The following is a 17,740-nucleotide window of genomic DNA, read 5'->3' on the forward strand; positions in this document are numbered from 1 at the left end:
TATATGGGATGCAAAATTTGTTCTAGGTTGGCTGCTCCTTGAGCATTAGCCAGAGTTGATGCATGCAATTATTAAAGAGATTTTTTAAGGGATTTATTTATTACATATACAGTGTTCTGCCTGAATGTGTGCCTGCAGGCCAGAAGAGGGCATCAGATCTCACTATAGATGACTGTAAGCCACCATGTGGTTGCTGGGAATTGAACTCAGGACCTCTGGAAGAGTAGTCAGTGCTCTTAACCTCTGAGCCATCTCTCCAGCCCCTAAAGGGATTTTTATTCATTAATCATTTAAGTGTGCTAGAGTGAATGAATTCTCCTTGGGAAGGCATATTAATTCTAGAACAGTTGTACTTCCAGCATTTTAGATAATGTCTCTGAGGATAGCACTCCTCTGTTGAGTCAGGTGTCCTTGATCCCAGCCCATTGCTCCCTAGAGCAATGAACTTCCTTTCCTTTTGATTAAACTAACTAAATTCTTAAATTAATGGGCTATAGCACCATTGAGTTTAAAAATTACCCTTTTGAGTCCTGAGGTCACCTCTCCATTGCAGTCACAGGAAAAGGATTTGCATGTCGAGTATGGCTTCTGCCTTCAGATCAAAATTGGAGGAATAGCTTATTGTGTAGACTGCAGGGGGAAACAGGGTAGGCAATCAGCTGCTGGCGTTACCGTTAAGGAAAAGGACCTGATTGTGGCAGGGTTAGTGACTTTTTTTTTCATTTCACAGCATATATTAATTCATGTCATGTGAATGAAGGCAGACCAGATTAATGGGTGTACAATTTGGGGAGGTTAATTAACATCTAATTTCCAAGTAGGTGGCTCTCCTTTGCAGATGTGTGCAATCCTGGTTGCTACAGTGGAGTCAGCCCAGAGTGTTGAGGTGCAGGCCAGTGGCTGTAGCTATGTGTCAGGTTACATACAGATTTCAGTAGCTAACGTTGCACATAGGGGCAAGCTCAAACAGTATTTTATTAATGCCATTTGCTCTACCAGGAAATGTCAATTACTGGTTTCACTTTTTAAATTTGATTTTCTTTAAATGCATCACTGCTCTAATCTCTTATTTGTTTTATTCTCCAGTTCTTCCCAGACATTAGGAATTTCTTTCCATTTTTCTCAGGTGCTATTGGTTATTTATTGCTGTTTAGAGCAGGTTCTCCTGTAGCTTCCTCACGTCTCACACTATGTAATTGGAAATTGCTTTGATCATTTAATCCTGTCTCTGCTGCTGACGGCTGGGAAGACAGTCCTGCCGCTCCTTCTAGTCTGGGCCTTGATTGGTCAGTGAGAAGGAAAAAAAGACCAGTGAATGAGAATCCTCCAATCTCTCTGGCTTTTATGAAAATGTATAGATGAAGAGAGACCTGTGCAATAATTGAGTTCACTGAAGAACTTTAAAGCAGGTGTAGTCAAAGCACAGGAAGTGATGGTCAAGAAAGAGGGTGAACACTTTCCTGATGTGACAGTAGCTGACATAACCAATAAATACTAATTAATCAGTCTTGGATGATCAATAAGTATCCTGCATGGCCACAGACCCGGCAATCAAGAATTTGGATAAGGAACTGAACTTTCATGAATCTAAATTCACTGTAGTAACTCCAGTTCAACCAAAATAGAAGATCTGTATAAAATGGTGTGGCCCTGCCATACAGGACTATTGTTTTCTAGGTTTAAGATTTGCACAGCCTGAAAGAAATGATCTGAGTATTCCTTGGTGTGCTCAAATACAAATCCCTAGCCTTTGGAGCATATGTTCCTATAGCCTGTTTCAACCTTTAACATTATTTTTTGGGGATTATAATTGCATTATTTCCACCTTCTCTTTCCTGCCTCCAAGTCCAAGTGTGTCAGTCATTCCAGGCTGGGCCTTGACTGGTCATCTAGAAAGAAAAAGAGACAGGAATGAGTGTCCTAATGCAGGCCAGACTTGAGTTATCCTATGTTCCTCTTGTGCATCATTGTCCAATTGGCCTACTTTTGAATTTTTAGATGTCCCTTTAAAACGAAATCCATTCGTTTGCATTAGTAAGATACTTGCTGTTGATTTTTGGCACATATCTTCAGCCCATCTGTGATAGACTTGTGCTTCTGGTGGAAGCCAGGCCTTGGAAACACTGTGCTGTGTCCCTTCAGCTCACCAGGGCCTGTCATTTCCTCTCAATAGCCAATCAAGGACTCAAGCAGACCCATTAATCAGATGGGAGTGTTCTTCTAGTACCAGGCTTCTGGCTCAGCTCCTGCTGAGGAAGTTGGAAGGTGGCTTGTGTGCACTTGGTCATGGGCTCTACTGTTGATAGAGAATGTACCACCCATGGTAAGCAAGGGGCTGCTGTCCCCAGATGGGATGGAATGGATGGCTATGGTGAGTGAAGTTTCTCTCCCCAGACTAGGAGGAGCAGCTGGCTGAGCTAACATAGCCAGTGTAGTGGGTCCTTCCCAGGCTAGGTGGGAGCAAGTAGCCAAATGAAGACCTCTGAAATCTCAAATGATTGTATCAGCTCAGAGTTTCAAAATTATCCATTTGAGTCATGGGATTGAATATCCATTGCAGTAAAAGAAAAGGATTTGTAGGTGGAGCATAGTTTCTACCTAAAGACCAGAATAGAAGGAATAGTTTATTGTTTATACTACTGGGGGGAATATGGTAGGTAATGAGCTGCTGGAGTCACCACTATGAAAAGGAACCTAATTGTAGCAGGGTAATGGTTTTGTAATTTCCCAGCATGTACCAATTGATGATGGGTGAGTGAAGACAGAGAAGACTGTTTAGTGTACAATTTGGGAAGGTGACTTGTATCAAGAGATATTAAGTTTTCAATTAGGCAACTCTCCTATGCAGATATGTTCAATCCTGCTTGACACAGTTATGTCAGCTCAAAGGTTTGAGAAAAAGGCCATTGACTGTAACTCTTGTGTGTCAGATTACAGATCGTAGAAGCCAATAAGTGCATATGTGCAGAATCAATCTATCTCTTTAAACGACATTCCCTCTACTAGAGAAGGTCCTACTTTTTTTGAAGTCAATATACCTAAGTTTTTAATCTTAAAAATACATTATTTTTTTTATCATTTTAAAATATCACTTATTGGTATTATTTTTTAACATTTTCTTTAAGTGCATTACTGTTCTTATCTCTACTTGTTTCTGTTATCTAATGTTTCTAGGTCATTAACGGTTTCATTCCTTTTCTTTTAAGTGCTATTGATAATTGATTTCTGTGTAGAAGAATGTCTCCTGTCGTGTATGCTTGACTCATGCTACTTAATTGTGAATTTCATTGAACAGTTAATCCTCCCTCTGCTGCCCAGTGCTGGAAGGACCATCCTGCAACTCCTTCCAGGCTAGGCTTGTCTGTCCAGTGAGAAGTAAAAGTAGAGCAGCTAATGAATGTCCACCGGGTCTCTCTGGCTTTTTGGGGGGACATACAAATGTGCAAGAATTGAGTCCACTCATCAACTTTTAAAGCTGATGTAGTGAAAGTGCAGAAAGGGAGGGGCAGGCCAGAGAGAGAGAGAGAGAGAGAAGAGAGCTTTCCTGCTTCAACAGTAGTTGCGATTAGCAGTATGGAGTCATGTAATCAATTTTAGATGATCTATAAATGCCCATTCACCAGAGTATTCCATAATCTGAGTAAAGGGTTGACCTCATGTGAAACAAAATTACTGTAGTTCTACTAGTTCAACCAATATAGAAGATCTGATAAAGCATTGTGGCCCTACCTAACAGACTGTTATTTTCCTTGTTTAAGATGTATAGCCACGGCCGGGCGGTGCTGGCGCACGCCTTTAATCCCAGCACTCAGGAGGCAGAGCCAGGTGGATCTCTGTGAGTTCAAGGCCAGCCTGGGCTACCAAGTGAGTTCCAGGAAAGGCGCAAAGCTACACAGAGAAACCCTGTCTCGAAAAACCAAAAAAAAAAAAAAAAAAAAAAAAAAGATGTATAGCCTCATTAAAAAAAATGTGTAATTTTTTTTGAATCTCATACAAATCCCTTGTCTCTGGAACACACATGGCCATCAATTCTGTTTCAAGTTTTCAAAATATTTTTTTGAGTTTATGACCATATCATGCCCATAGTCTCCTTCCTTCCTACAAGCCCTACCATTGATGACTCATTATTTTTGATTTCCTGCACTGTTTTCTTTTTCTTTTTTTTTGTTTTTTTAATTTATTTTTTAATTACATTCATGACATTCATTAATTACACTCATGATATTAATTACACTTATTGTATTCATTGATTACATTCACAGTATTCATTCAGTAATTATATTTATGATATTCATTAATTGTATTGGTTTATTACATTCATGATATGTCCTGATACTACTTGGACTATTTTTCTTTAACAATAATTATACATTAAGATGGTTACTGTTTGAATGTGACCTGTGTTTGGTCGAAGGACTTCCCAGCTATGAAGCAAAGGGTTGACTCCACTGGACCCTCAGTGTGTATTGGAATTTGTGCAGAAAGGGCTGTGTGCCTTGCAAGAGGAACAGACAGTGTGCTCTGGGACACAGGAAGAATTTCTACTGAAAGACAAATTTCCCAGATTAGGGTCCTGTCTTGTCCCTAGGGTGGAAGGGCCTTTGATGTTTGTGTCATTTGATCTCTGATTACCCAATTGAAGAGTTGCTACTCTTCTGAGTCCAAGCTAGGTGGCCTTAGCTAATGTGGGACCCTGGGAAGGCTTAGCAATTAGGAGTACTAGTGGGAGGCAGCTTGTGGGTTCTTTCTAGGATTCTGTTCTGATCTGCTGTAGGGAGCTGGGAGTGAGACCACAAGCCATGTTATGGTGAGTGTGGAGAACAATGACCACAGACTAAGAGGAGCAGTTCTGCTGAACTGTCAGAGCTTCTATGACTGAGATGAACCATCAGCCAGATGTGGTCTTGTGGCCCATGTACTGAATGGTGCCATGGCCCTTTGAAATTCCCTGAAAGTAGATTCTTTGGGGAGAAGAGGCTCTACCACCCTGCCTTTGGTAAACTGTGATACTTGTAATATATGTGACTGTTGTAAACACATAGGCTTTGCTTTTAGTATGTAGTGGGAAGACAGAGGAAAATACCACCATGGTAGGGTTTCTAGACATTCTGAACATTGCACTCAACTTCCAGGTCTGTCTTATAAAAGTTACAGATAATTTAGCAACTGGTAGAAAGTAGTGTTGAGAAGCATCCTTTACAAGTATGTGATTAGAATGTTTTAAATTTTCTGATACCAATCACTACCTGATTCAGGGAATTCCAGTTCCAGGGGACAAAAGTAGTTTCTGAGCTGCAGAGATAGTTCAAGTTTGCATGTTGTTGGGCAGGTGAATAGGGTGGATTCCACATCATGTGCCATAACCCATGTGCCAGTAAATAGACATTGAATCACTGATTTGTGATTTCGCATCAGTGGCACTTTGTTTGCCTGATACCCACAAGGGGACATGAGAGTTTGCAAAGCCATAGCATGAAATTACCTCCATTTGCCAAGAGAGCTCTATCATTCAGGGCCTCTCTGTTTGAAAGAAATATCAGTAGCTGGAATGTCCGAAACATAACAGTTCAATGGTCACTTTGAGTTAATTTTGTGGGATTTGTGTAGTCTGTGTTAATTTCTATACACATAGAATTATAAGTAGTTGGGTAACATTGGTCAAGATCACACTTTTCCTGGCTGAGTTTCCTTTGGTCTTTTGATTAAAAGTTGACTATATGTTTCTGCTTTTGTTCTTGGCTCTTTCTGTCTCCTTTATTATTTCACAAATATTGCACATATTCTTGATTATTGTAGCTTTGTGGTAAATATAGAAATCACATGGCATCAATGTGTATTATGTTTTCATAATCCTATTGAGCATTCTGAGTGTTTCCACTTTGCAAGTAGCATTGGAATCAGAAATCCTATCATAAATTATTGAGGATTTTCTTTGGATTGTATTGAATTCATGCTGTAAATTTACCATACATACCTTCTTAATATTGATGCATCATGTTTCCATAGATTATTTAGATCTTTGCTTATTTAGGTTTTTTTTTGTTAATCCATGAAAGACTTTTATCTTATTGTGTAAAAAGTACCATGTACCTGGGTAGTGGTTGCAGCCTGTATTCTTTTTGGGGATGACCTGAGTTCATATTCCAGTATCCAAGTTGGGAAGCTCATAACTACCTGGTACTCCAGATTTAGGGGATCTGACCCCCTCTTTTCTAGTATGTCACTTGTACACACAGGGAAGACATTCTCTCTCACACACAAACACATACAGAATCTGGCGATAAACTTGTTTTCAAAAGTTCTTGTGATTCATAAAGCAATTAGAGCTTTAAGTGTATAAAACAAACCATAAACTGTTTCTTTAAAAATCTTTTATCTTGCATTTGATTTTCATTTTCTCACTTGTGATAGAATATTATTTAAAGGAGTGTTATTTGTTTATGCTGGGGAACATTTGTTTAATGATCTAAAGATGTGTTGTATTCTCTTACATTGCTCTTTGTTTAATTCTGTGAGGCTGTGATACTTTGCCTGTCTAAAACACCTTATGGTCTAATAAAGATGTGAATGGCCAATAGTGAGGCAGGAGAACGGATATACAGGGCTGGCAGACAGAAAGTATAAACAGAAGGAAAAATCTGTGAGGAAAAGGAGAAAGAGTAAGAGAACAAGGAGAGGAGGATGCTAGGGGCCAGCCACACAGCCAGCCAAAGAGTAAGAGTGAAAGTAAAATTTACAGATGTAAGAGAAATGTAAAATCCCAGAGGTAAAAGGTAGATAGGACAAGTTGAGAAAAGCTTGCAAAAACAAGACAAGCTAAGTCTGGACATTTATAATTAAGAATAAGTCTCTGTGTGATTTATTTGGAAACTGGGTGGCAGCCCCCCCAATAAACAAGAACACCCAGTCTGATACTGACTTACAGGTAATCATCAGCCATAGGAAACAAAATAGTGTTTAAGTGATCCTAACAAATATAATTTTCTTTATTATAAGATAATGAGTTCCTTTCAGTAATCAAAACTATTTTCTGCATAGTTGAAATACCAGAAAGCTTCAAGCAAATATCTCCAATTTGAGTGGAATAGCTCTCCTCATCCAATCTTTTTTCTATTAACGGCCAAGGACAGAACTGGAGTGCACAAGCAAGATTAGTGTTATCCAGAGATTTCCTGTGGTTGAATTTTAATTAGAATCCTAGCGTTCTTGTTTAAGGGATCATGATATATGTTTATAGGTATATCTTTTTGTCTTCTTTGGTCAGTGGTGCCATCTATGTTGTTGATTTTATTAATTGTCGTCTAAATTTATTGTTGTTTCTCTGGAAAAAGATAGATCTTCACCATTTCTTCACAAAATTTACTGTATTATGTTATGAGTTCCTTGAACTTGTGTTGACTTGGGAAATTTCTGTGGAGAGACAGTTTTAGATTCCTCTTCTTGATTTTAGAGGCTCACTTCTTCTCATTTCTTGACAAATTTATGTTTCCCAGTTGCTGCTATCTTCATGTTTTGGGTTTTTGCTGCTTAAATGATTGATATAGTTAGTATAATTGTTTTGTGTTTTTAAAATCTTCTCATATATTATTGTCTGTTTTAATTAGTTTTAGCTGTCACCATGATGTAGCCTAGCATCATCTGAGGAACATCAATTGATGCTTTGCTCAGATCAGAATTGCTAGTTAACTATTGTGTTAATGATGATTATGAGGGAGTGCTCTTCCACTGAGGTTTCAATACCCCAAGCAAGTGGCTCTGAGATGGATAAAAGCTCTAGCTTAGGATGAGACATTGACTGAGCAAAAGAGAAAGGCAATAAACAGTTTCCTTGTGTTTTTTCCCTTCTGTTCCTATCTTGAGTTTCTATCCTAAGCTCCCATAATTGTCGTTTGTGATCTGGCAATATTGGCCAATAAACCTATTCATTTCCTGAGATGCTTTTGGTTACAGAATTCAATCACAGCAAGAAACAAGCAAGTTAGATCAAAATGTAGTACACCAAAAGTGATTTTGTTGCTGGGTAAAAATGTGGGAATGTTGACTTGGAAGAATGTGGCAAATGCCATAGGTGCACACAGAGTTTAATCAGTTATTCTTATAGGACTAAGAACGTGGAAGTGTTTAAAGTAATGCAAACTGGGGATTGAGGTCATAGGATTTCAGTGGAAAATAGATTCCATGAAAAATTTAGATAGAGGCCATTTGTATAATATTTTGTCCACAAATAATTCCTATTTTCTCCATTCCCTGAGAAATTGAGTAAGACAGAATTAAAACATAACTGTATGGTTTCTTGGACAAAGTATTTATTCTTTTTATTACTGGTGATTCATTCAGATCTATAGGGGGAAAGAAACAAGTGGTGCAGAAAGAAATGAAAAGTCATTTTTGTAGAGAAAAATAGCACTAGATAGTTTCAAACTACAGTCCTATGGTGAAGCAGAGTCAGGGAATTTTAAGAAGTTTAACACCATTAAAGAGAAGGCCCTTCTTGGCATTTGAATCCTAGGAAGGTACCCTAGGATAAGACTCCATCCAAGCCTTCAGTATATGGAAGGAACAGGCAACTTGTTTCTTAATCCAAAGAAGCAACTTCATACAGAACCTGCTCTAACTCTGGTCCAAGCATGGAAGCATCCATCACGCCTTAGAAGCCAAATTTAGAGGGATAACCCATGTTGTACTGGTTTTGGAAAGAAGAAAGATGCAAAATTTATAGTAGGTTCTTCCTCTGTAGTTTCAGTTCAGCACTGTAGCACCTATCTATGTTTGTCAGAGTCAGAAACCTAGTGAAGATACTGTGAGAGTTTGTTGCATGGAGCTGTGAAGATGAAGCCAGTATTGTATTTTGAAATGACAGGATGTTGAGATGCCCAAGCTAAAAGACATCTGCCATGGAGAGCTGCATACAGGGAGTAGAAGTAGCAAGGGAGAGACATGTATAAAGATTTTTATGACTAGAACTATCTAAGCCCTTTCGGAAAGAAATCTCACCTGTGTAAAACAGAACTACGAGATTTATTGTCTTCCCACACTGTGTCCACATTTCATTCTTTCTTCTATTAAAAATTTATTCTTCTTTCATACAATACTTCCCAACTTCAGTTTCCCTCCCTCCACTCCTCCCAGTTCTCTCCACTGCTCCCCTCTTCACCAGATCTACTCCTCCTCCATTTCTCTTCAGAGTAGAGCAGATAACCAGTGATATCAACAGAACCCTTCATAACAAGTTAAAATAACACTAGTCACGAACCCTCATTTCAAGGCTGGATGAGGCAACCTAGTAGGAGGAAAAGGGTTTCATGAGCAGGCAAAAGAGTCAGAGACAACTACCCCAACTCCCACTGTTAGGAGTTGCACAAAAACACCAAGCTTCACAATGATAACATATGCAGAGGACCTGATACAGACACCTACAGGCTCTGTGATTGCTGTTTCAGTCTCTGTGAGCCCTACTTAGTGATTTTTTTGGGTTATGTTCTCCTGTGATCTTTTTTTAGTTATGAAAAATTTTTACTATGAATTTTTTAAAAAATATATCCTAGACTTTTTTTTTTTTTGGTTTTGGTTTTGGTTTTTTAAGACAGGGTTTCTTTGCACCTTTCTTGGAACTTACTCAGTAGCCTAGGCTGGCCTTGAACTCACAGAGATCCACCTGCCTCTGCCTCCCAAGTGCTGGGGTTAAAGGCATGCGCCACCACCGCTTGGCTTATGCTAGGCTTTTGAGCTGAAAATTTTCTCCTTCTATTCCTATTATACTTTGGTTTAGTCTTTTAATAGTGTTCCAGATTTCCTGGATGTTACCTGCGGCGGTCTCCTCTCGACCAGCGAGAAAGAACGACCACCACTCAAGGATTCTTCTCAGATCACACTTTATTGGAGAGCCTTTGGTTAAGGGAGAGCTGGAAGTGAGGGGCCCTGAGCACTAAAAGCGGCTGCTTATATAGGGAAAAGAGGCACAGATCGCTCCTTGACTGGCTGAAATTAGCTTGCCACCACAGGATTGGTTAGGGACCAATATATAGCTTGCGCATGTGCAAAGCCGAGGCGCATATTTCATCGAAAGCATTGTCTTAGAAATAATAAATCTTCAGAATGCAAGAAAGTCAGCGACATCTTATAATGGTGATTGTCCCGGCTCCCTGCAGTTACCTTTCAGGAAATTTTTAGATTTAACATTTTCTTTCATCAATTTATCCATCTCTTCTATCTTACCTTCAATGCCTAAAATTATCTGTTCCATGTCTTGTATTCTTTTCGTGAAGCTTGCCTTCTTAGTTCCTGTTCAAATACGAAGATTTTCATTTCTAGCATTCCTTCAATTTGCATTGTTTGTAATTGCTTCAATTTCCATTTTCAGGTCATGAACAGATTCATTCATCTTCATCAACTGTTTACTTGTTTGTTTTTTGTTTTCTTTAAGGGATTTGTTAATCTTCTCCAATATTTCATTTATCCTTTCCCTGCTTTCATTAAGGGATTCACTCACATCCTCTTTAAGAACTTCTAAAATCTTTATAATGTTGGTCTTATTTGTGCTTCAACTGTGTTGGAATATTCAGGGCTTGCTGTAGTAGGATAGCTGGAATCTGGTAGTGACATATGGCTCTTGCTGTTGTTGATTAGGTTGCTGTTGTTGTTCTTAGGATGGTGTCCAGGTATCTGGGTTTGAGGTGACTATGGATTTAGGTGCCAATTTCTCAGTTTGTCTTTGTTGGATGGGTGTTTTGTTCCTTGGTTTCCATTTGCTCTCTGATCTTCTGGTCTGCGTGGTTCTCAATCCAAGTTGAAGGCTAGAAATCTTGCAGTTGATGTGGCCCTTTTTTTCCTTCAGGGAGTGTTTGTCCAAATTTGGGGCTGACAAAAGGGGAGAGGGGAAGAGTTTGGTGTTAGTGTAGAGGGGGCACCGAGAGAGTGTGGGAGATCTCTGGTCAGGTGGCCTACATGGACATCTGGAAGATGGTATGTCCTTTGTTTGAGCAAGGAGTCTTCATCCAAGATGGAGGATCCAATGCAGAGATGAACAGGGAAGTAGGGTTGGGGCTTATAGAAAGAATGGAGGTCTATAGGTGAGCAGTCTATGTGGAATTCGGATGGCTATCATGGACTCTGGTCCAGCAGGGAGGCTTTGCCTCAGTTTGCCTACCTATTCTTAATTATTGGCTTGTACTTGAGCAGAGGATATCCATGTGATTTTGGGATGGGTACATGGCTTTGTAGGTTGCAGCTGACAGGTTGGCAGGGGATTGTTTCTGTGGGAATGTAGGGAGTGTAGAAATTTCATGGGCTGCCTACCTGTTCTTCTGGCTGGTGTGACATGCACATGAGAAGGGAATGTCTGCCTGAGTTGGGAGCTGGAATACTTCATATTCCTCTTTTTCTGAATGGGAATATGTCTTATGTTAGAAATCTTTCATTTGTTTCTTGATTTTACAAGATGTGATAGTCAAGAATCAAAAGAGATTTAGGGCATATACACTGGGCTGTTACCGATTGTGAGCATCATTGAAGTTAGAGTAAAAGAATTTTCATTTTTTTAAATCTTTTTATTTGTTCTCCTAACTCCAAACTCACCTTCCTTCACTCCCTCCAGTCCTTCCTCCCCCAAATCCCCATTTTCCTAGATGTTTCACTTCAGAAAAGAGCAGGCCTCACAGGTATATTAATCAAACACATCATAACAAGGTGCAATAAGATTATGCACAAACCTTTATATCAAGGCTGGACAAGGTAACCCAATAGGAGGAAAAGAGTCCCAAGAGCAGTCAAAAGAGTCAGACACTGTGACTCCTGCAGTTAAGAGTCCCACAATCATACCATGCTAAAGAACCACAGCACATATTCAGAGGACCTAGCACAGAGCCATGTAGGTTCCACACCTGCCACTTCAGTTTTTCTGAGCCCCTCTGAACCCTGCTTAGTTGATTCTGTGGGTCATATTCTCCTGGTTTCCTCAACTACACTGCATCCTATAAGCCTCACCCCCTCCTTCCACAGGATTCCCAGAGCTCAAGCTAATGTTTGAGTATGGATCTCTCCATATGCTCCCATCAGCTGCTGGAAGAAACCTCTTTGATGATAATTGGGATATGCAATAATCTATGATTATAGCAGAATATAGTTATGAATAACTTCATTGATTTTTTTTTTTTGATCAGTTGTATTTGAGTCTACCCTAGTTCTGAACCATCCAAGTTCTGGTTCCTGGCCTTTCACGTAGTGTCATGCATGGGCTTCCTCTCAGAGCTTGGGCTTCAAGTTACACCATTCATTGGTTGGCCACTACAGAATCTATTAGACATCATTGCCCCAGCATATGTAGCATGCAAGACAAGTGTGGGTGTAATGTTTTATGGCTAGCTTGGTGTCTCAGTCCCATCATTGGGATTCTAATGTGCTTACAGAAGATGGCTAGTTCAGCTTCCATATTCTTACTTACTTAGAGTCCTCTCTAGGGTCACCCTTATATTTTCCAGGAAATTTGTATTGTACTATTTCCATGTCCCCTGCTAAAAGGTCCCCTATTCCAGTCATCTCTCCCTGCCTTCTCCCACTCTGTTCATTCCTTACTAACCTGATCCTTCCTGTTTGCATCCCAACCTGCCTCCTGTGTACCCCCAAAATCTATTCTATTTCCTCTTCCCAGGGAGAGCCATGCATCTCACCTAGAACTATTTTGTTACTTAGCCTCTCTGCATCTATGGATGGTACTGTGATTAACTGAGATTATTGTGATTGTCTGTCTATGTGCTTATGGGTTGCCCCGCTCTTGCTCAGGATAATCAAGAACTCAAGAAACTAGACACCAATAAACCAAATAATCAATTACATTGAGGTACACCTCTCTGTAGAGGACTTTAAAGTGGCTGAGAAGCATTTGAAGAAATTTTCAAAATCCTTAGCCATCAGGAAAATGCATATCAAAACTACTTTGTAGTTTCATCTTATATCTGTCAGAATGGTTAAGACCAATAACACAAGTGATATCTAATTCTGTCAAGAACAAAAAACAAGAAAATTCATTGCTATTGCAGGTGTAAACTTGTACAGCCACTGTGGAAATCATTTTGCAATCTTCAGAAAATTGGGAGTCAATCTACCTCAAGACGCAGCTATATCATTTTTTGGCATAGACCCAAAAGATGCTTCTCTATCCTACAACAAAGATACTTGCTAAACTATGTTCAAAGTAGCTTTGTCCATAATAACCTGAAACTGTTATGTCTGTGAGAGATTATGTTGATTGATGATTGATATTGGAAGGCTTTTCCACCTAGGGTTCCAGCTATGGTGCCAATATCCCTAAAAAAGTGGGTCTAGGCTAAAAATTGGAGCTAACTGAGTATGAGACACTGACTAGACAAGAGAGAAAGCCAGGAACAAACAATCTTTGCCAATAGGTTTTGCCATGAATTGTTAGCTTGACTTTCTGTCCTAATCTCCCAAAATGTGGGGTGTGATCAGATACAATTAGCCAAATAAACCCACTCATTGCCCAAGATGCTTTTGATTAGAGAATTTAATGACAGCAGGATAAAACAAGTTATAACAAAAAAAATGTAGCAACAAAAGTTATTTTATTGTTAGGTAGAAGCTGGGAGTATTGTCTTTTGGAAGATATCAAGACATAAGGTGGCAAAAACCATAAGAACTAGTACACAGAACTTAATTGGCTGTTCTTTTAGGACTAGGAAATGGGAATGTTAAGAGGAACAGCAGTTTCAGTTGGAAATAGATAGATTCCATAAAAAAATTAAGCAAAAGGTCATATTTTGGCTCCAAAGTCTTTCTTATTTTGCCTATGTCCTGGAAATTTAGTAAGGCAGAAATAAAAATTAATGGGCTAATTCCTTAAATGGAATATTGAATTTGTTGGATGTTTATTTGTGATGACTCATTCGCGTCTACAGTGAAAAGAAAATAAGTGGGACAAAAATAAATTAACATGAAAAGATAGTTTCAGAGAGCAGTCAAGTACTGAAACCAGCAGGAATTTTCAAGGAGTTTATCACCATTATAGAGAAGGCCCTTGCTATGGAATGGAAGCCCTAAGGGTAACTGAAGGAACCTTAGGGGTAAGACTCCATGCAGCTAAACATTCAATTATAGAAAGAGTAAGCAAAGTGAGTCCTAGTCCTAGGAAGCAACTTCATACAAAACTTCTGCACCTGTAGTTCAAGCATGTTAGTGTCCATCCCAATTAGGAAATCAAACTTTGCAGGATCACCTAACATGTACAGGTCCTAGAAACAAGAAAAGGTCAAAATTTAAGGTCACGGATTCTTAGACTGTGGTTACTATCCAGCATTGTCAGCATTCTTGCAAGCATCTATGGCAGAGTCAGAAAATCAATGAGCACACATTAAGAGTTCACTGTATGAAGCTGTGAGGTTTGAAGCCTGGTGTTGTTGGTCTTTTCATTTTTTATTCTTTACTCTTTTGGGGTCCTGCCACTCAGCTCTCAAATCAGATCCAGAGGGTTTTTGTTGTTGTTGTTGTTGTTGTCGTTGTTTTTTAAAAATTGCCTGACCTTAGCTTGGTTTGTTTATAGGCAGCTTTTCTTAACTTAAATTATCCCATTGACATTTGCCTCTGGGCTTTTATCTTCCTCTATTGTATATACCTTTTTTTACTTCTTATTATGGCTTGCTGTGTAGCTGGGTGATTGGCCCCTGGAGTCCTCTTCTTTTCTTGCTCCTCCCTTTGTCTTCCCAGATTTCTCTTCCCATTTATTCTCTCTGCCTGCTAGCCACACCTATCCTTTCCTGCCAAGCTTTTTGCCATTCAGCTCTTTATTAGACCAATCATGTGTTTTAGACAGGCTTTAGAAGTATCACAGCTTCACAGAGTTAGTCAAATGCAACATAAAAGAATGCAACACATCTTTGCATCATTAAAACAAAAGTTCCACGGTACAAACAAGTATAACACATCTTAAAATATTCCACAACAGCCTGGGTTGCATTTTGAGACCAGAAGACATTGAGACACCTAACCTATAAGACATCTTCCCTGGAGACCTACCTGCATATAGGGAGTAGCAGTAACCAAAGAAAGAGATTTATGTGAAGTTTCAGGGATAGGGCCATGTAAGCCCTTTGAAACTGAAGCCCCATGCATCTGAGACATTGATATAGGATTTGATGTTTGTTCTGCTTGCTTCATGCTTGTCTTTGTCCAATCTTCCCCCATAACACAATGTCTCCATTTATCCCCTTCAGAATATGAATGGTATTCTGTGCCATTGTATGTTGGAAAGATGGAATTTGTTTCCTTGTGTTACAAAAGGTCCCCATCCTGAGATTATCTTGAGTGACAGAAGAGACTTTGGATATTTGAACAGTGTAAGCACTATTGCAGAGTATGATGATCACAGAAGTGACTAAATGCATTTTCTTCATAGATGACCATGAGCCTATAGTGACCTGAGTCGGAATGTAGTTGATTGAATGATAAACCTCCCAGACAGGATGATGTATTTAAACATGTGTCTCTCCATGGTGACTTTCTTTCCATTGCTTGTAAAATCTTTAGTAGGAGGAACATTTCTGGATGAAATTCCTCATGGTTGGTGTGATATGAGTCTCTATAGCCTCAACCCATTTCCTGCTTTCTGTCTAAATCAGCCAGCTTCCTTCTGTTGTCATATCTTCATCATCATATTGACTCTAACTCTAAATCACTAAAATACAGTAGAAACATTTAGTATTGAGTGCTAAAGCAGTTTGTTAGCCTGCTGTTTTAATTGTTTGTTTTTGAAGACAAGGTTTGTCTGTGTAGCCCTGGCTGTCCTGGAAGTACACTTCTGTACTCCAGGCTGTCCTCAAACTCAGAGATCCTCTTGACTCTGGCTCCCAAGACCTGAGATTAACAGTTGACAAGATTTCCTGGCTTTTTTTTTTTTGGGTGATGGGCCTGGAATTTAGGTTTTTGTAGATGTCAAGCATATGATGTTGTAGTGAGCTTCACCCATATTTTGAATTTTAAAATTTGGCAGAGGGTTCATTCTTTTTCCCAGAATCACTTGTATTCATGACATTGATAATGCCTGAGTCTTCTGAGATATTGGATTGTAAGTGCATGAACTTCTTCATGCCTGTTGTGTTTGGTTTGAATTTTTTAAATGAATATGAGTTTTTTACCTGTAAGCGTGGATATGTACCATGTGGTTACCTGGTCCTCATAGTGATCCAAGATGGTCTCAGAAATGTTGAACTTAGAACAGTAGATAGTTTTGATTCTCCCATGTAAGTACTGGCAATTAAGCCCATGTATATGCAAGGACATCGAGACCTCTTTACTACTGAGCTATCTCCTGTCTTGTGTTGATTATTTGTGATCAACATTTATATTGCTAATGTTTTCATCTGTCCTGCTCAAACACAACAGTGCCTTTGTAGTAAAATATTATTGATGTTACAGTTTTACTTGAGACACTTCAGGTTTCTGAAGATGAATACAGAGCTGCAAGGAATACATAACTCTTTGTAGGAACTTCAGTGAAAACCTCTGAGTTCTTTCTTTTTGTTGTTGTTTTCTGATTTTTGCATGGGAGACAGGGTCTTAATATGTACTTCTGGCCATTCTGGACCTGACTGCATAGCTATACATGTCCCTGCCTTCTGAGTGCTAAGGTTGAAGACATGAGGCCATACACCCAGTTTGTCCATCTTATTTTTCTTTATTGTAGTTAGTAATTGCTCATAAAATTTCTCTCATGTGTACTCTGTATTGATCTGTTTACTTGTCTCTGTGTTTGTTAATAGGCATATCTTTTGCAAAGGATACAGAATTTTTATGTCACAGTAGTCACTGAAAACAAAAGAACCCATACTGCAGTTTCCTTCTAAAGTGACTTGGTGATTACATTATAAAATATCTATGCCATGAAATAAGTGTGGGAAGGCCCAGAATTACATGACTATAATGTCAAAGAAGTATACATTTACTATATATATATAATGTTGTCAGTATTATGCTTTCTGTTGTACGTATGTATGGGATATTTTAGAATACAGTGACCTATGATGACGTGCGTATTGACTTTACTTGGGAAGAGTGGACCTTGCTGGATCCTTCCCAGAAGAATCTCTACAAAGATGTGATGTTGGAGACCTACAGGAACCTCACTAGTATAGGTAAGACTAAATTTTCCTTCATATTTTATAGTAATGGGACAGCAGTTCCTTGTTATTGATGTTCTTCTATAATTTGATTGAGAAAGAAGAAAGATGTGACTAAATCAGTCATGGTTCTAAGGTATAGTGAGTCAAAATTTTCACAATGTTCAATTATATAACGTACATTTTTCTGCTACTATATTTTAGGATACATTTGGGAAGACCATAATATTGAAGAATATTGTCAAAGTTCTAGAGGACATGAAAGGTAATTTTCATGTGGAAGCTGATACAAATGTGCCCTTAAAGTAGTTGTAATATGTCCTGAAGGTTTTAAATAAAAGCAACAGTGTAAAAACAAACAAACAAACAAACAAACAAAAACACCACTTAAAGTCCAGTGATAATTATTAAATTCTCACATACCTCAGTCAAGGAAACAGTGCCTTTAGTGATATCACACTTTGAATCATAGCAACATTAGAGCTATGCTGCAGAACTTACAGTCTAATTTTTTCATGCCACTCATATTATAAAATGTATAAACATTGAAGATGTGATAAGTATATCTCCAAAACCTTCTAATAAGCAAACAATCCATAGTAAAGCTGGTGTTATGC

At 38.8% G+C, this 17,740-nt stretch overlaps 1 protein-coding gene across 2 annotated transcripts in view; it reads left to right on the forward strand.

Annotated features, from left to right (window-relative positions):
- The window catches only part of LOC114685187 (zinc finger protein 431-like), a 72,844-nt gene that overhangs the window by 12,917 nt on the left and 42,187 nt on the right, over positions 1–17,740 (forward strand). For both annotated transcript variants that reach the window (XM_028859804.2, XM_028859802.1), the window contains exons 2-3: positions 17,012–17,138; positions 17,328–17,388. In XM_028859804.2, the coding sequence (XP_028715637.1) occupies positions 17,012–17,138; positions 17,328–17,388 (188 nt within the window). The remainder of the gene's footprint in view (positions 1–17,011; positions 17,139–17,327; positions 17,389–17,740) is intronic.

The sequence above is a fragment of the Peromyscus leucopus genome, chromosome 1 (genome assembly GCF_004664715.2).
Source record: "Peromyscus leucopus breed LL Stock chromosome 1, UCI_PerLeu_2.1, whole genome shotgun sequence".
NCBI lineage: Eukaryota > Metazoa > Chordata > Mammalia > Rodentia > Cricetidae > Peromyscus > Peromyscus leucopus.